The sequence below is a fragment of the Lactuca saligna genome, chromosome 3, assembly GCF_052625555.1.
Source record: "Lactuca saligna cultivar CGN05327 chromosome 3, ASM5262555v1, whole genome shotgun sequence".
In the NCBI taxonomy this organism is placed as follows: domain Eukaryota; kingdom Viridiplantae; phylum Streptophyta; class Magnoliopsida; order Asterales; family Asteraceae; genus Lactuca; species Lactuca saligna.
Window position 1 is genome coordinate 72,898,544 of NC_136419.1, and position 20,408 is coordinate 72,918,951.

The following is a 20,408-nucleotide window of genomic DNA, read 5'->3' on the forward strand; positions in this document are numbered from 1 at the left end:
ATTATGTTTAGTATCCACCGTTACATCGAATATGATTGATATAATATGTTCACTTGTATCTATATGAAGCTGATCCACATCCAATATGATTGATACAATATGTTTACTTGTATCTATATGAAGTTGACATAACTGATATAATATGTTCACTTGTATCTATATGAAGCTGATCCACTGTGACATTCAATATGACAAATCCAAAGCCAATCATCAGTTCCCAAATTTTGAGACGAATGAAATCTGATACTTAAATTAGATAATAAAAGAAGAGAACAAACTTTTATTGTGTCACTTAAGGTTTATTGACATACTAAATAATACAAGATGACCAATCTAATGACAAAATGTTACTTGTAATTTTCATTAACCTTTAAATAAATGACTCTAAATTATAATTTTCTTTATCAAGTTTTTATGCGAGCATAATATCCATATATTTCTTTCATAGCATTCATTAAAGGAAAACTTTTTAATTAAGGTGGTTGTTTTTTTGGCAACAAATCTTTTTTTGACCTTTTATAGACATTTTATTGTTTTTCAGAAAACAAAAGATATAAAAAACTTATTTTGACATTAGACGTGTTATAAGTTATAACTTTAATGATATTTCTTTTTCTACCACCACTGCTGTTGCCACCGAGTTAATTTTTTTTTTTTAATGAAGACTTAAAAAACAAATAATCTTTTTTCTGAAGACTAAAAACATAGAAAATGATTTTTAATCCATATTTTATTCCGTAGACATAGAAAAAGACCAAAAACATTTTATATTATGAAATTTCGTAAGCAAAACAAAAAGTTTTAGATGCCTTATAGTAATTTTTTTTTCATAAACGAGTTCCATAAATAATTATTTATCTATAATTAATAATATAACAAAAATAAAATAAAATTCAAATTGTGAAAAGCCTCTATATAAACTTGTAACTTTTCAAATGCAATATTTTAATCACAAAGAATTATTATATTTTGACATAAAAGTAGTTACTTCATTTCATTTCTATTTGAGGGAATCGTAGGGAACTGAAACACATGCAGAGGTGGTAGTTATTTGGAGTTGCCGTGACAATGTCGTCAACGTTAATGCAGACGAAGAAACGTGCTGCCGGAGCACTGTTTGCCCTCGCCCTAAACCATGTCCAGATCCACCAGACTCGTCCTTTGGCCAATGCAATCGCCGCCGATTCCTTCTCCAATGAGCGTCGCCTTTGGGTCCACGAGTCCTCCGGTCTCCTCCGCCCTATTTTCAGGTTTTCCTCTTCTCAATTAATTAACCCTACCTACCTAACTCTCTCTATTTGTACATGAAACGCTTGAATCCAATCATCCACTTTCAATTTCCTCTTCTTATCCTAATCGCTAAATGCTTGGAGATGATAGATTCCGCAAAATTAATGGAATACATGACTGTAATATTGAGAATTTAACTTGTCCCAATTCTATAAGATTGTTCCGAAATTCGACCTCATTCCCCTGTAGATTTGCCCTAATTTTCTCTCTCACGTTAACGCTCACAACAAAAGTGTTTCACTAATCGTAATCAATTTTGGAGATTGAAAGTGCAATGCAAGTTAATGATAATGATCTGTTTCATATGTACTCCATCTTTGTCAAGAACAGGTTCCTAGAAATTGAAAGTGCAGCTTGGCCTGATCTGGAGACAACTGCTATCTCTTCTAATGTCAGGCGTAATGTTGGATCAGTATGTAACTTCATATTTTTATACTTGAATGAAATTATACTTCATAATCAACAGTATTAATTGATAAATTTTCAGTTTTTACGAGTACTTGCGGAAGAAAATGATGGAAGTGCTTCTAAGGAAGTGTCAGAACAAGAACTTGCATTATCCAAAGCTGTAGATGCGATGGTATCAAATATAGAAACATCTCCAGAACATTTTGAGCATAAAAAAGAAAAGCATAGGTTATACGCGCATGAATGGCGTGAAAAATTTTCAGTTAATGAATCAATGGCTGAAACAAAGGAGCACCTTCAAAAGAAGGAAGAGAAGGATTGTAAGTCACCAAGGTCTGAACAAGTGCCTGCTGCGTCCAATAGTGAAGTGCAAGAAAAAAGGTTTGAAGAGGTGGGATTGATTGGGAATCAAAGGAAAGTTGCGGTTTTATATGAGCTTCTTTCAGCTTGTTTGGCTGATACACCTGAAGATGATAAAACAACTGAAAGACCTCCAAAAGGGTATGATGCTCGTCATCGTGCTGCTTTGAGGTTGCTCACAACGTGGTTTGAACTCAAGTGGATTAAAATGGTTCGTGTTTTTGTATCCCCAAATCAATATGGTTTCACTTTCATTTTATACATTCCTTAAATCCATCAAATACTTTACCTGTTTGTGCTTTAAGTATAATATTTACATTCTTGCTTATGTCCTCTATTTACTTTTAGCTTTATTGCTTGTTTCTGCTTTCTGTTTTATTGTCCTCTATTTTCTTTCAGCTTTAACGTTAATATCTTCGTTTTTTCTTTAATGTCCCTTTATTACTTTCAACTTTAGTGATAGGATCTTATTTTGCTTTATTCTAGCCTCTTTACTTTAAGCTTTACTGCTAGTATCTGCGTTCTGCTTTATTGTCACCTGTTTTCTTTTAGCTTTATTGCTAGTATCTACTTTCTACTTTATTGTCCTTGATTTCCTAACAACTTTAATGTTAATATTTTCTTTCTTTTTAAGGTCCCTTTATTACTTTCAATTTTAGTACTAGGATCTTCTATTGCTTTATTCTATCCCCTTTACTTTAAGCTTTATTGTTAGATTCTGCTTAATGTCTCTTATTTTCTTTCAGCTTTAATGCTAATATTTGTTTTCTTTTTTAAGCCCCTTTATTACTTTCAATGTTGGTGCTAGGATCTTCTTTTGCTTTATTCTATCCTTTTTACTTTAAACTTCATTGTTACTATCAGCTTTCTACTTTATTGTCCCGTATTTTCTTTCAGTTTTAACGCTAATATCTTCTTTTTTTCTTTAATGTCCCTTCATTACTTTCAACTTTAGTAATAGGATCTTCTTTTGCTTTATTCTAGCCTCTTTACTTTAAGCTTTACTGCTAGTATCTACTTTCTGCTTTATTGTACCCTATTTTCTTTTAGCTTTACTGTTAGTATCTGCTTTCTACTTTATTGTCCTCAATTTTGTTTTAGGTTTAATGTTAATATTTGCTTTCTTATTTAAGTCCTTTTATTACTTTCAATTTTAGTGCTAGGATCTTCTTTTGCTTTATTCTATCCTTTTCACTTTAAGCTTTATTGTTAGTATCAACTTTTTGCTTTATTGTCCCCTATTTTCTTTCGACTTTAATGCTAATATTTGCTTTCTTGTTTTAGGTCCCTTTATTACTTTCAACTTTAGTGTTAGGATCTTCTTTTGCTTTATTCTAGCCTCTTTACTTTAAACTTTACTGCTAGTATCTGCTTTATTACTGTTAGGATCTTCTTTTGCTTTATTCTTCTTTTGCTAGTATCTGCTTTCTGCTTAATTGTACCCTATTTTCTTTTAGCTTTACTGCGAGTATCTGCTTTCTGCTTTATTGTCCCTTATCAACTTTAATGCTAATATTTGCTTTCTTCTTTATTGCCCCTTTATTACTTTCAACTTTAGTGCTAGGATATTCTTTTGCTTTAATTTAGCTTCTTTACTTTAAGCTTTAGTGCTAGCATCTACTTTCTTCTAATTTGTCTTGTGTTTACTTTCAACTTTAGTGTTAGTATCTGTTTTATGCTTACACCATTGGGCCCTCACTCTTCAACTTGTGCATGTGCATATGCATAGTTTCACTTTCGCTTCACTTTACACCTTCCATAAATCCATCAATACTTTACCTGTATGTGCTTTGCATATAGTATTTACATTCTTACTCATGTCCCCTCTTTACTTTCAACTTTAGTGCTAGTATCTGCTTTATGCTTACACCTTGGGTGGAGATAGGATTAACCCCCTTACCCAATTCTTATGGGATTCAGGGTTTTGTTGCTTTGTTAAATCACATTCTTACCACTTTAGCAGCCGTTCATATATCAAATAAATAGTTTTATTTTTTTATTTTTTTGACATTGGTTTTGCACTAAAACATCTTGAAGTCTAATATAATAATATATCAGAGGATATTGTCTTCTCTATTGATGTCCTTGTTTTCATCATTGCATATTGTATCAGTTTACCAAAGGGAGATCTCCTTTTTGTAGGAAGCAATTGAGGTGGTTATTTCATGTTCAGCAATGGCTGTTTTGAAACAAGATGATGGAGTCGAAAATGTACAAACTTCAGATGACTCATGGGAGAAGTGGAAACGTGGAGGTCTCATTGGAGCAGCTGCTGTAACTGGTGGAACCCTAATGGCAATCACTGGTGGTATGATATGATCATCTCATTTTCTCAAAAAACCTTACACATTTTATTCATCTTATTTTATAAATTCCATACACTATCTTGTTACATTTTCATCAGGTTTAGCTGCTCCAGCAATTGCATCAGGAGTTGGTGCTTTAGCACCTACATTAGGCACCATTGTGCCAGTGATTGGAGCTGGTGGATTTGCTGCTGTTGCAAGTGCTGCAGGAAGTGTTGCAGGTTCTGTTGCAGTAGCTGCATCATTTGGAGGTTAGTTATGTACAAAGGAATAGGTGTTATCTGCTAATATGAAAGAATTTGTAAATTGTAACTAAATATTAATGATATTATTCTAATGGGATTAGTTAATGTTATTAAACAAGGAATAATTAATATTTGAATTGATCCAGCTGCTGGGGCTGGACTTTCGGGGACTAAAATGGCTAGAAGGACAGGAAGTGTGGATGAATTTGAGTTCAAAGGCATAGGGGAAAACCACAACCAAGGCGTAAGTTTCTTTAAGCCTTTTTCTTTTTCTAGTTTTTTGATGAAAGATTTCTCATTAAACCTTGTGTTCCCAGAGGTTGTCTGTTGGGATCATGGTGTCAGGATTTGTATTTGAGGAACAAGATTTTTTAAGGCCTTGGGAAGGACAAAATGATAACTTGGAAAGGTATTTAAATGTATATATTTAAGATACCGCTATAACTGTTGGGAAAACGGTCTCAGATATTCCCTCACAATTAATTAATACACGTGGAAAACTCCAAAGTTCGGACTTCCGAGAAAGGAAAATCCACTATATGATAAATTGTTACAATCACATAGAATACAAAGATTCCCGTATAACTTTTCGGAAAATGGTCTCAAAGATTCCGAACAAGCCTCCCTAGAAATTAATATACGTGGAAAACTCCAAAGGTCGGAGAGAGAAAAATATACTATATGATAAATTGTTGCAATCACATAGAATACAAAGATTCCCCTATAATTATCGGGAAAATGGTTTCAAAGATTCCCAACAAGCCTCCCAATAGATTAATATACGAGGAAAACTCCAAAGGTCGGAGAGAGAAAATACACTATATGATAAATTGTTACAATCACATAGAATACAAGCGTCTCTGCCTTGCTTTGTTTTTGCTAGAAAAACAAATCTAGTTTTTCTACAATAAACTTAAATCTGCAAAACCAGATGATAGTTTTAAGTCAAAATTTCAGGTATGCGTTACAGTGGGAATCCGAGCATCTGATTGCTGTAAGCACTGCAATCCAGGATTGGCTTACATCAAGTAATAATCGCTTTAACCCCAAAAAATACATAAAAATCATTAAAAAAAAAAGTTGAACAATACTCTTATTGTAATTAAATCCATGATGCAGGAATTGCAATGGAATTAATGAAACAAGGTGCTATGATGACAGTTTTAAGCTCTCTTTTAGCCGCTTTAGCCTTGCCTGCAACTTTACTCACTCTAACTGACATCATCGATAGCAAATGGTCCATTGCTGTGGACAGGTTTTTCATTCTTTCCTTTTTTTATTTTTTTCATTTTTAAAATCAAACTCCACATGTTATATAATTCAAAATCCCACCAAAGTTGGACTTCTTTCAACTATACATATAAACAGAAATAGTCCCTTGAGAATTGCCATATTGAATTTTGGTACTCCCTCACCCTCAGATCTGACAAGGCTGGAAAGCTTCTTGCTGAAGTGTTGGTCAACGGATTGCAAGGTAACAGGTACATTAACATCAGATTATTTCATATTTTCATGAACTAAAAAAGTTTAAGTAAAACGTATAAAAATCATAAATTATTCTATAATTATAACTTTCAGGCCTGTAACACTAGTGGGATTTTCACTTGGAGCACGTGCGATTTTTAAGTGTCTTCAGAGTTTGGCTGAAACGGGTCATGGTAATTACATAAACCTGATTTTGATTTTTGATTTTTGATTTTTTTACTTTACTCCTTTTATAGTATGTTGAGTAATTTACATTTTTGGTCCACGTGTTTAGCTGTTATCCGATTTTGGTCCCAAAAAGTTTTTACTTGCAATTTTAGGTCTTCATTTGAGGTTTTTGTGACATTTTACTTGTTCCAAGTAAAATGACTACTTTTGGTCCTTGAGTAAACCTGATTTTTGAAATTTTGGTCCAAAAAATATAGTCATTTTCCTTGGAATGAGGACCAAAAATGTTACAAAACCTCAAATATAGACCAAAATGGAAAAAAATGGTAATACCCAGGGACCAAAAATGTAATTGAATCTATTAACTTTAATCTTCATTATTCCCCTAACTTTTTTTAAGAATATTTTATGTCCTAATTACTATTCACCGCACTATATTAACTTAATTTATCAAAAATACATAACAAAATATGAAATAAATGACCAATATGAAATATTACTGACATTAATTATATTTTTAACTTAATTCTTATTTTATTGTAATTGAAAATTTAGTCCAAATAATTTTTTTTATAATTAAATATAAATAGCACAGGTAATCTAATTTTTAAAAAGGAAACGAACAAGAAGAATAAATTATATAAGCTGCAGAGATTCATATATCTGATATAATTTTCAGTTGGACTTGTGGAAAGAGTTGTTCTACTTGGAGCACCAGTTGCTATTAAAGATGAAAATTGGGAAGCTATTAGGAAGGTGAATTCAATCATCTTTTCTTATAGCTTAAAAAGTCTCTTATAATAATCTTAAAAATAAAAAAACTATATGTTTTGCAAGGTTGTTTCTGGGAGATTAGTAAATGCTTATTCAACCACTGACTGGATGCTTGGAGTAGCTTTTCGTGCCAGGTATGCATTATATGCATCCTGTTTATGTTGTATTTTGTTAGACTTATTTTTGCAATTTCAACATGTTAATGATTTGGAAAATTCAAAATTGAAATACACCCACTTAATATTAAAAAGATTGAAGAACAAAATCAGTTGATCATATATATATATATATATAGTATATATACCTGATATGATTAATTCAATGATGGAGAAGAGTGATCGATCATGGAGCGAAAGGCTTAATTCAATATTATAGAGAGATAAGTTTTTCCATTGTAGCACCCCCATTTAGAAGAAAAGAAATCAATAAAAAGCTAAGCTATGGTAAATCTAAATCCCTTTTTATGATAATTAGTAAATATAACAAAAAGTGTCTGGCACCATCTATTTTAGGATATGGTGCATGTGCCCACACATCAAGCTGATAAGATCAGATGTAAAAGTTCACTAAAAGCCATTTGCATCAAATCACATGTATCTAATAATTTAGCCAAATTACTTATTCTTTCTGTATATTCATAAGTGTAATAAAAATTTATTAAATATGACAAAAGTCACAATCTTAAGTGTGTAGGAAGATGGTAGGAGAAAAAAAGTAGGTTGATATTTGATTTCTCAATAATTTACACACTTTTGAACAATATTTTGTATTATTGGTCTATTTATATATCTCCAAGTGTTGACCATGTTGATTAAACAGTCTTCTTAGTCAAGGATTAGCTGGAATTCAACCGGTGGATGTTCCTGGAATAGAGAACGTAATTTTTTTTTTTTTTTTTTTTTTTTTTTTACAAGATTTAATTGATAAAAACAACGATTTGTGAATTTGTGGCTACAGGTTGATGTTACAGAAGTGATAGAGGGCCATTCTTCTTATTTGTGGGGCACTCGAGAGATACTAGATCGCCTTGATCTTGATGGATATTATCCTGTTTTTAAAGTTGCTCATAAGCATCAAAAAGCAAAGTAATCTTTCTAACTTTCTTCGAGTAAATATAAAACCGATACTATTTTTAGGAGTCTTATGTTATGTAATATCGAATGTTTTATTTATTAAAATGATTTTATTTAGATATTTAAGTCATGAAGTCAATAGTTGGGTGGTTTTAAGCAAAATCAAAATGAATGCTTTCTAGACTCTAAGGTGCTATTTGTTTTTTCGAAGCGAAAATGCCTGATGTCTGCAGACCACTTCTGCAACCCTTTAGACCAGAAGAGGTGGACCAAACAGCTACAACATATAATAAAAAGTCTGTCTACAAACTGCTTAAATAATTTCAAGTAAGGTGTGAAGAAGTTTGAAGCAGATGGTTTAGTGTTGCGCCACGCAACACACATGTATCAGTTTTTAAATTAGAAATCTTTTATAAAACAAATAACTGCAAATGACCAAGTGCTGCGTGACACAACAATAAGTTGTTAGAAGTGATTTTTTTAAGAAAAACAAACAACACCTGAGTATTCATAATGAAAGACCGCTCGCTTGTTCTTCTAAAATATGTATACAGGCCATAGGTTTTTTTTTTTTTTTTTTTTTTTTTTTTTTTTTTAAATTATATAAATAAAATAATTTTTTTTAAATTATATAAATAAAATAAACTAAAATGAAATAATCATCTGTCGTCAATCATATCTAGGGGTGTTGACTAGGTAATTTTTTTAGGTTTCGGGTAATTCGGGTTTTTCATGTTAGAAAAAAAATACCCATTACCCGACCCAAATTAAATTTGGGTAGTGGGTCGGGTTTGGGTAATTTGGATGTTACCCGAAATATATAACTTTTTTTCATGACACCAGAAAATAAATTTAATGAAATAAATATATCATGCTCCTTTAGTCTTGTTTATATAACCAAATGAGACATAAACAAAATTACTTAAATTTTGAACATTGAGATCTTTTGTTCAATAATACTTAAGATATCAAATAATCTTTTAACAATTTAATCTAATATAATAAGATGTTAAAAAAACAAATACTTAAAGATCTTATTTTAAAAGTTTAATATGTTTAAGATAATTGTAGCCATAAGTTTTGCCATGTTTTGAAGTTTCATCAAGATAATAAGTTTGTTAGTTGCAATAAAAATTATAATCTAGAAAACAGTTAAGTTTTAAAGAACATGATGACATGTAAATAATTGTTTTTAATATTGTTGGTGTCATACTGCCATAATAAAAGAGATTCATGTTTTACAATAATGATAGTTAGTTTAAGCATGATCAAATACCTGTTACAAAGTACGAACTCTACGAAAAAAAAGGAAATTTTAAAATAACGGTATACCCGAAACCCAACAAACGTACCCTATATCCGACCTGAAAAAAATCGGGTTACCCGAATACCCGAAAAAATTAACTCGATACCCGATTAACCCGATACCAAAAAGAAACCGGGATGGTAATTCGGGTATCGGATATTTTCGATAGGGCTAATCATACTAGAGTCCTTACCACCACCATTATTGTCCACACCGCTATTATCATCTACGAAAACCATTATGTTCCCAAATTAATAACAATCTTGTTCACATTCAAAATAAAATCAACTAAGAACAAGAAACAATTAAAAAAACACAAACAAAAAAATGAGATAGAAAAAACAAACAAAATAAAAACCAACTCGGAGAAAAAAAATTGGAAAAAAACTATTTATTATTATTATTATTATTATTATTATTATTTAGAAAAAGATATAAACTTTAAAAGCAGGATTAGAAATGTCTTCCAATTTTATAAGGACAAAATTGCAAAAATGGTCCCTGTGGTATGCAATTTTTTCGGATTTTAGTCTAAACCCTGAGTTTTTTGGATTTATGGTCCTTTTGGAGTGGTTTGTATGTGGAATTGGTCCCTAAACTTAACTCCTGTTAAAAAGCATTTGTTAACCCCCTTATGTGCATCACACGTGAGGGTAAATCTGTCATTTCATATGTAAAGGACCATTTTTGCATAAACCATTTTTAGCTTATTTAACCTTTACCCCTCATTTACTTCCCCCAACACCTGTCAACTCCCCAACTCCCTCCTTCTTGCTTCTGCTCCATTGAACCTGCAAAAAACCCTCGTTGCTTATCCAAACAAGTTAATCAACGCAACATATACAAGGCCATACATTTAATAGAAAATGGTGTTCGTAATGTGGCATATCAGACCAAAACATGGAGTTGTTGATGTATCAGTCGTATATGGTAAGTTGCTCTGTTTTCTTTAACTTTCATATTTTGCATTTTCTTATTGATTTAGAACGAAAAAGGAAAATTTTTGACTTTGTTAATATGTTCAATTTTGATTTTTAGCTGGTGCACCCACATGGTTTAGTATTAAGCTTCATCACAGTGGGAAATTTACTAAGTTACCTGATATAAAGTACATTGGAGGTGAAATGTGTTATGTTAATTATGTGGACATAGATGAGTTTTCTGTACATGAACTTGATGCCATAATACTTGACCTAGGTTACCCAGACCCACGAAATTCTGAATTCACTAATGAATCCCCAGTGATATAGTACCATTTTAGGATCCCAAATGACGGCTTTCAATTTGGTCTTAAAGATTTAGGGAATGATCAAGATGTGATCAACCTTTCTAACTACATTGCACATAACAACCTGATTGAGGCGTAAATAGAGCATGATAAGACAAATTTACTGACTTACTTCATGTCTCCAAATGCAAAGGGTAAATTTGTAATTGAGGAATTACCAGAAAATGATAATCAAGGGGCTGAAGTTGAAGGTCAAATTCATGTAGAATCTCCATCGAAAAATATGAACTATGGTAATGATGAGCCTATTGGTGAGTACATGTCTCTCATTCTTTTTGGCAGTAAGAATGATACTTTCTCACCAGAGTATACAAGGGGTAGAGTCGGGAATTCCAAAAGAGGTGAAGGTTCTTGTAGTAAGAGGCTTAATTTAGAAGAAATTATGAGGATGTTCACATATCAAATGAAAAGAATGATGATCAATATGGTTCAACTGATGTTCAGGAGGCAACAACTTCTGTTCATATTGATGAGATGGATGGTGTTAGGGAGGTTGCAAATGGTGTTGAAGAGGCATCAAATGTTGTTGAAGGATGCTACAATACCCCATGTTAATAATGATGATCAACAATTGAATGAGCTATTTGATAACCTTATGAAAAATTTGATTGGAAGTGATGAGGATGATGCAGAGTATGAAGGGGATGGAGAACCAAAGAAGGTAATCCAAAGTATGAAGAGGATGATGAATATGAAGAAAGTGATCCACAATATGAAGAGGATGATGAATCTCAAGAAGTGGATGACATAATGGATGTGGACAACAATATTGAAGATGTGGATGTGGACATGGGAGACTTCACTCTCAATGTTGAAAGTGATGTGGAAGGATCATGTATAAATGGTGTTGATAGGCATGAACCTGAAGATATGGAAGTTATCAACAATGAGGAATTCAAATCTTTGGATGAAGGATCTGACAAAGACAGAGAAAGAAGAGCTCTTATCAATAATTTGGGAAAAGAAAAAAGGTGCAACCTTGGGGGAGTACATAAACAATCATTTTTAGTTGGAGATAAATTTAAAAGTAAAAAAGAATTAAAGGAGGTAATTGATCTGCATGCATTAGAATCAAGAAGGAATATTTTCTTAGAAAAATGGCAATATAAGGCTTAGGGCACAATGTAGAGGATTTGTACCTATCACCAATAAAGGCCAAGTGGGTAGCCAAGTTACCACTTAAAAAAGAAGGGTAAAGAATTAAAGACACAAAAAGTAACATCTGGTTGGTATATCCATGCATCTAGGTCAAATCCTGAATCTGACTGGTTGATAAGGACATTAAATCAAACTCACACATATTTGCAAACAAGGAAACTCAGGGCTTGTATTGCCTCTAATCAGTAAGAAAATCCTTGATCAAGTTGAGGCAAATCCAGATATACCTTTGAGAGCCATACATGATCACTTTCAAAAGACTTACCAGGTGGGTATTTTGATGGACAGGGTGTTTAGGGCAAATGATAAGGCAAGAAAGCATGTCACCAGGGACTACACAACACAATATGAACTGTTGAGGGACTATATTCTCGAACTTCAAGATACCTACCCAGACACCACAGTTAAAATAGATGTATGTTCTGAGCCTAACCCTGATTCCCCAACCAAGCATTTTAGAAGAATTTATGTGTGTTTGGGTCCACTGAAAAAAGGTTTCAAGGCATGCCTTAGGGACTTATTAGGTTTTGATGGTGCCTTCATGAAAGGACCATTCCCTGGGCAGGTCCTTTCAGCAGTTGGTCTTGATTCTAATAATGGAATTTATCCATTAGCATATGGGATTGTTGAGTCTGAAAACACAGAAAGCGGGAAGTGATTTTTAGAAAACCTTGGGGATGACTTGGACATTGGAAGAAACTCAAATTTTACTTTCATAGGTGACAAGCAAAAGGTAAAGCAAATTTATACATTTAGTCATTTAAGATGTGTGGTTTTTAGTTAATTCTAATTATTGTCAATTGATTCACGCAGGATTTACATAGTGCAGTTGATCAGTTGTTTCCCAATGCTGAGCATAGATATTGTATCAGACATATTCATGACAATATGAGGAAGGGGTGGATACAAACAGAGTATAGAGACCACTTATGGAGGTGTGCACCAACTACCACTATTCCCGAGTTTGAACATTTGATGAAGGAGGTTAGTCAGTATGATAAGGAGGAATGTGAATGGTTGAAGCAAATTCCTCATGCACATTGGGCAAGGAGTAATTTTTCAGGTAATTCTATATATTCCAATTTGGTCCTTATGTCTTTCACTTAGTTAACTGTTATACTTGTATGTTAATTGTATTAACTATTTTTTAATGGTAATGTACAAACATGAAGAGCAGTTTCTGATGTGTTGATATCAAACATGTGTGAAGTGTTTAATGGGAGGATAGATAAAGGAAGGGATAAACCTGTCATTGGATGTTTAGAATACATAAGAGAGTATCTAATAAAGAGGATATGCAATGTCATGAAGGAAATGAAAAAGGCTAAAGGTCTACTAACACCTACATCAACAGGCATCCTAACTGCAAGAAAAACAATTGCTTCACAATACATTGCCAGGTGGAATGGGGGAGACAAGTATCAAGTCATAAGAGCTTTGCAGGATCAACATGTGGTGGATGTTAGGAACCAAACATGCACTTGCAGAAAATGGGAATTAATTGGAATTCCATGCAGACATGAAATTGCAACTCTGAATGAGATGAGTAAAGACCTAGAGGCTGAGCTTGATATTTACAAATGGGTTCACAAGGTGTATTTTCTAGAGACATGGAAAAATGCTCATTCTTTTAAGGTGGAGCCAATTAAGGGGAGATCCATGTGGCCCAAAAGTGAATGTCCCACAAAGCTAATCCCTCCCCCACATCGCACTCAGGTGGGAAGGTCTAATAAAAAAAGAAGATAAAGTGAGGGTGAAATGTTAAGCAGAAAGAAGAGGGTAAGTCAAGGTAATGGAGTGAATACTACACAAGAAGGAGGTTCCCCAAAACCAACAAATGATGGAGTGCAGAAGCTATCAAGGAAGCATACCAATGTTACTTGTAACAAATGCAAGAACAAGGGACACAACTCCAGGACCTGTAAAGGGCAATGTGGGAATCAGTGCAAGAAGTAATGTGTCATGCATGGGGTTTTCTATGATTTTGGTTGCTTTTGAAAACTTGGTTGTTATGTTTACACTATTTTGTTGAAATCTTTTGGTTGGTTGTTATGAATACTTGGTTGTTATGTTATTAATCTTAATGAAATGTGCATTTTGGTTGTTATCTTATGAATCTTAATGAAATGTGCATTTTGGTTATGTTATGAATCTTAATGAAATGTGCATTTTGTTTATGTATAATTGGTTCTAATGAATCTTCATATCATTTCTATTGATGTGTTAATTCTGATACATTCATACAATTTTGGCAATACATTCATACCATTATAAGTCACTACAAAAATGATCACATAAAATTACAATAAAATGACCACTTTATCCATACTAATACCTTTCACAGACCAAAACACCCTTCACAGTAAACCCCTACACAAACCAGATACAAAAAAAGACAATAATAAAAAAAAAAAACCAACTTCCAAACAGGTACATTTTCAGCTTCAAATTGTCATCCTTCAATACTTTGCAATTTGCCACCAACATGTTGTTCCTGCATATCAGTCCATTGCATTGATCCTGTAGCATGTTCACACTTCTAAGCAACTCATTGCACCGTTCCTGCACTGAATTCAAATTTCTTAGAAGACTAGGCATGATGGTTTTACACTTAGCACACATTGGAGGATTAAGCCACTCGATAAACCCACAAACAGAATTATTCATAGGACATGTAAAAAATCTCCTTCCTGGATTCAGAGGGGTCCAAGACATTTTCACTAAAGAAACTTTTCCACAAAAACATAGAACGATTGTTGTTGTAACAGAGCTCAAGAAGAAGAAGGGTAGAAAAAAGATACGTTGGGGAAGAAGATCGCAGACAGTGGGGATATTTAAAAGGAATTAAGCCAAAAAACGGCAATGCAAAAATGGTCCCTTACATATGAAACGACGAATTTACCCTCACGTGTGAGGTACATGTAGGGGTTAACAATTTTTTTTAATGGGAGTTAAATCCAGGGATCAATTCCACATACAAACCACTCCAAAAAGATGATGAATCCAAAAAACTTAGGGTTTAAACTAAAACCCCAAAAATTTGCATACCATAGGGACCGTTTTTGCAATTTTGTCGTTTATAAGCTATTTTTTGCATTTTTTTAAAAAGAGGAGGATGCATATATATTTTTATATTTTTTTCTTCGAAAAATCAAACATGTTTTTTCACCGTCCATAGTAATAAGTGATGAAAATGATATTTTTCAAAAAAAAAAAAAAAAAAAGAAAGAAAAAGGAAAAACACCAACTTGATTCTCACATAAACCCAACAATGTATTTTTCCTTTTAACATTTATGAATGACCTCAAAGTATATAATTTATTAAGTTACAAAAAAATATATTATTGTAAAAAAGAAGGGGTTGTAATATCATTTTTATGGAGTTATGGGCAAGTTTGTTACTGCTATGAAAGTTCCAACTTGCCTTTCATTTATGTCGATTCATTGTTCCTTTAATCTGTCGTGTCTTCGTTGTTGGCTTCTCGATCACCATCATCGCCCTCACCACCTTTAAGAGAAGGACATTCATGTTTTGGAAGTATATATGTTGCATCTAATTAACGTATTTCCATTCATAAGTTTTTGTAAGATCACTTGCAGTATAAGCGTAGATTTTTATCTCAACTTTTATAATTGACATGAATGAATGTGTGTACAGGGCGATCTGAAACTCTATGAAAAATAAAAGTGATCCCTATATATAATTTTTTTTTTATATAAGAAAAAGTGACTAATATTACAATAAAATTCACCATTTAATACACTGTTCGTTAATTATATTAGTATGTATATTTAAAAATCGAAAAACTATTTATTTACAAATAATCAAAGAATTAACAATGAAATCCTGACAGAAGTCACTTGATGGAATTGTGATAGATTGGTTACGAAGTAGCAACCGATTACAATGATATTTTTCTAATTAAAACAAAAAAATTTGGACCAATGTTGTGTAGTGGCACACCTCGTACCTTCTCATGAATGGCCGTGCTCTTCCATATATCTTGATTTTCTATTTTTTTTATTTTTATTAACTCCCATATAATATTTTTATTAAATTTTCACCATATTGTTATTAAAAATCTCAATAAGAAATTGTAGAATTTAACTTTTCATTTTTACGAAAAAACCTAATGAATTAATTTTTTATTTTATTGAATACATGCTAACAAAGAAACAAACAAAGAAGTTAGGATTGAAGTTTGTATTATAAATAAAAATTATATATGAAAAATGCTCAAGAAACGAAGCTAAAAAAGGCCAATTAAATTTATATTAAAAAATAGTTTGTAAAGAAAAAAGGCTTGCAAAAACATCTACCGTAAAGAAAAAAATGACATCTAACTAAATTTATAGGAAAAATGACTCTGAAGGGTAATTAACTGTTGAATTTGTTTTCATTTGATATTTTTTTTGTACTCAATATACCATCAAACTTGTTGTTTGTGTTCATCATAACCATTTTGACTGACCAGTGGTGGAGCCAGGATCAAAGTAAAGGGCTATCCTAATTTTTTTTAGGGTAACCTAATTTTTTTCCCACGGTACTTGGGTTTCACGGGTTTGGTTTCGGTTTTAAACCCAAATCTTAATCGAATCCTTAGCTAACCTCGAGTCTTGTTATATAAACATGAAGTTAAAGTATATTTTGATACTTGAATCGATGTGAGACTCAAAGTAGATATCAAATAAAGCATGAGCATAACAGGTTTATAATATAAAAAAATAGTTGAGTTTACATGTGTTTAGCGATGTGTGATAGAATAGCTGGAAAAATAAAACAAAAATAAACAAAAAATATGTAAGAAACGAGAATAGAACTCAAGACCTTTGATTAAATAAGCCAACACCTTAACCAACAGACCAACTGTTTGTTTGTGTTTATAAGTGGAGGGATGCGTATATATACACTATACCGATTTTTGTTTGAGGGATCCGTAAACAAAAATTACACTGCCGAAAAAAATTTGAGGGGTATCCCGGGCTACCCCGAGATCCCCTTGGATCCGCCCCTGTGACCAACTTTTGATATGTGATAGCCGGTCAAAGGGTTATGGTGAACACAAACAACAAGTTTGATGGTATATTGGGTACAAAAAAATAGAAATGGACCAAATGAGAACAAACTCAATAGTTGGTTACACTCCTGAATCATTTTCCCTTTATTCATTTACAAAAAATCTCACGTCATCTCCAGCTCATATTAATGACTTTATAAGATTCATTCTTGCTTCTCTTTAAAACATAACACACGAAAGAACATTATTCATACATGTAAAGCTTTGTAATGCACTTGAATATTTATTAGGGGGAATGTTGATTAAGCAGGTGCATGGTTTATCGTATCATGGATTCTGGACAAGTCTACAAATTAGTGGAATCACCATTGTTGTGATTTTTGAGTTTACTTGGCTTTAAAATCAAATCCAGGAGATAAGATACAACATCAATATGTACAAGATCATGCAACTTTTGCAGACACATCACCATAATATACCTTGAGGTAAACGTTTATGCTGATAAAGATACCTCTCATATACAATCATATCCTTTTGTAGAGAGTTGTTGACAACTAACCACAATAAGCATAACATGGACAATGTTTTAACGAAACTACCCCTTCGAAACGCTCTTCATGTACGTTATGGCCTAAGAAGGTTGCAGTCTTTGATACTTTTGCAACTTAAATTTCATTTAACTTATTATGGAAAATAACTCACGAGGGTATCCAACTTTTGAGTTTGTTCTCATTTGGTCAATTTCATTTTTTTGTATCCAATATACTATCGAACTTATTGTTTGTGTTCACATAACCGTTTGACCGGCTATCACAGGTCAAAAGCTGGTCAAAAGGGTTATGGTGAACACAAACAACAAGTTCGATGGTATATTCAGTATAAAAAAAAGATCCTTTTAACCATTAAATAAACTTAAACCATCTATTAAAAACAAAGACGAGTTAAATAAAGTCTAGGTTAGACTTTATATAACATATGAGTAAAATAATGATACATTAGTTAATTTATATAACACTAGTTTATAACCCGTGGGAACCACGGTTATACAATTAATTAAACTTTTAAAATAAATACTAAAAATTATTAATTAGTTATTTTAAATAAATTATTACTTAAGAGATTTTTTTAGTTATATAAATTTTAATCATTGATTTAAATAAATATGTGAAATTATATCACTTTATAATTTGTATTAAGTTTATTTTAATTTTTATTCTAATGTTATTAAATTTATATAATTAGAGTGAGAAATTTAAAATTTAAAATTTGAAATGGATAATCAATAGGTTTACAACTGTCATGTATTAATTAGGAGATATAATATGATAATACATGACAAAAGGAAAATAAAATATGCATTAATTAGGAGACTTAATAAGATGACCCATATCGAGAGGAGAATAAAAATATTCTTTTATTAGATAGGAAGATATGAGTAAAATAATGATACATTAGTTAATTTATAAGAAAACTTTTTTAAAGGTTAAGAATCATATGAAAATTTTACGGAAAGTTTCTACGCCAAAAACAATAATTGGGAATTGAATAATCTAATCCTTGATATTTTTAATAAAAGTGGCCATAAGTTTTTTTAGTTAATTAATTAATTAATTAATTTATATTTTTATTATTAAGGTTAGATTGCTAAATTTCCTTTGATATAATGTATACCTCATTCCTCAAATGTGATTTGTTTTTTGTTTTTTTTTATATAGAAGTTTTGTTTATATATTAAACAAAATACAATTGATAATATTAAAATCAACAAAAATCAAATAAATTTATAAACTAAAGGGATTTGTTTGCAGTAATATTACAATGTTCAAATCATCTTATTCCTTATACTTCAAAATATTTTCGCTAGTCATTTACGATATGATATAGTCTATGTACTGCTTGAACTGTCTATAGATTACGACTTCCCGGCGACCAACGCTAGTTAGCTCGGTGTGGATTGATGACCCTGATTTTTCATTTATAATTTTGTCGGCTCCAACTTGTATACGAGTCTATTATCATGCTAACAAAATTATAAAATTAAAAATAAACATAAATTATAAAAAAATAAATATTTAAATAATTAAGTAACCATACGTCATTGATTTGTAAAAACTGGTTGTAGTGAGTCTTTTGTAAAGACCTCAGTTTTAACCATACAACAGCCCGATGGATGATATTCTGTTGTTGGGTACCAAACAAATTTTTCATCGGAAAAGCCTCAAGAATCCATATCTGAATGTTAGCAAAACAAATAAATTGCTAGAATGTTAACAAACATTTTTTTTCATTATTTACTTACCTTAAACACATATAAAAACCCGTTTAGGATGTAGGTCATTGTTTGAGGCTGTTTCTCTTTCGGTTCGTCTGGATGTATATGCTTGCCATCCTTATTGAACACAATAACTAGCTATCTGTATCTGCCACTTAAAAAAACTAATTAAAGATTAAATTTATAAAAAATATTTGTAACGATAAGTAATTATAATCAGTAATTATAAAATAGATGTCACTATACCTATTGAATTCATCAAGGTTTGATAGCAAAGCGAATTACTCTTCTGTAACAGGCTGTTTAGTCAACTGTCTATTGAAACCCTTCTCTAACATGTATAGAAGACATACACAAACTGCATACTCACCCAATAACTCATTAAGTGAATGTTTAAATACCGTTATAACATCGTCTAATTTGACCGAGACATTCTTTGGGACCATAGGAAAGACACGAGAATAGAAGGCGGCGCCGGGCACATAAGTAGGAAAATAGTCACCAAACAGGAAGCCAGTGACGAGACAAAATTCTTTCTTCCCGTAAGACAGCTCTTAACCCCTAATCTCAAAAACCATTTCCTCTACTTGGCTTCAGGGGTCTGTGACAACTTTGTGGCCAAAGACGTAATGTAGAAGCAAATGATCTCCATCTACATTAGGAATGTAATATCCAAAAAATGAAGGTAAAATTTTCATTTTTAATTAAAGATAAATCATTGTTTTTAATCAAATCCAAGTCATAAGAACCCAAGATCAAGTACAAATGTTCCAAAATCAATGTATCATAACATCTCCAAAACATATCACCAAAGGATGTGTACGATCACGCCTTTGCTGTTCTCTGATCATATGAAATACCCGAAACATGAAACTTAAACTGTAAGCCCAAACTTAGTGAATTTCCTCTAAAGTACAGTAACACCTTGGTTTTCAGGTGTTTTGGTCAAAAATCGACAAAGTAGACATTACCCAAATTGCATGAGAGGCTGTGGTTTTGTAAGTGAAGTGAATAACGAAATTAGAACAAGAATGCACAAGTGATTTACATGGAAAACACTTAATCCTTGCTAGGATCTCCAACATAAAACCTTGGGAGGTGATAATGATCACCTGCCTTGTATGATCTTATTGTTTTGAGTATAACTTACAGAAAGGAGCTTGATATTATGATTACAAATGGTAAAGTAGGTCTTGTGTGTGTTTTACAGGTGTATTTATAGTCTAGATTAAGTAACTAAATGTCCGCTATTTTCGA

The 20,408-nt window shown here is 32.0% G+C and overlaps 1 protein-coding gene, 1 long non-coding RNA gene and 1 pseudogene across 3 annotated transcripts; 2 read left to right on the forward strand and 1 right to left on the reverse strand.

Annotated features, from left to right (window-relative positions):
• The first annotated feature begins 923 nt into the window (after positions 1-923).
• LOC145036855 (transmembrane and coiled-coil domain-containing protein STS1-like) lies at positions 924-8,175 on the forward strand (annotated as a pseudogene). The gene is made up of 15 exons (XR_013678558.1): positions 924-1,250; positions 1,621-1,702; positions 1,778-2,269; positions 4,201-4,366; positions 4,463-4,615; positions 4,756-4,853; positions 4,927-5,018; positions 5,567-5,637; positions 5,729-5,924; positions 5,968-6,090; positions 6,188-6,267; positions 6,942-7,018; positions 7,100-7,170; positions 7,856-7,913; positions 7,994-8,175. The product of XR_013678558.1 is annotated as a transmembrane and coiled-coil domain-containing protein STS1-like (transcript).
• Positions 5,530-7,555, reverse strand: LOC145036856 (uncharacterized). The gene is made up of 2 exons (XR_013678559.1): positions 7,341-7,555; positions 5,530-6,056 (listed from the first exon to the last, which is right to left on the reverse strand). It is a non-coding gene; the product is annotated as an uncharacterized LOC145036856 (long non-coding RNA).
• A 4,886-nt stretch (positions 8,176-13,061) lies between the features above and the next one.
• On the forward strand, positions 13,062-13,607 carry LOC145035690 (uncharacterized). Its single transcript, XM_078984198.1, has one exon. The coding sequence runs from the start codon at positions 13,062-13,064 to the stop codon at positions 13,605-13,607; it is 546 nt and encodes a 181-aa protein (XP_078840324.1).
• Positions 13,608-20,408: the final 6,801 nt, after the last annotated feature.

Coding starts and splice junctions, on each gene's coding strand:
- LOC145035690 (XM_078984198.1), top strand. CDS start 13,062: ATGTGTGAAGTGTTTAATGGGAGGATAGATAAAGGAAGGGATAAACCT.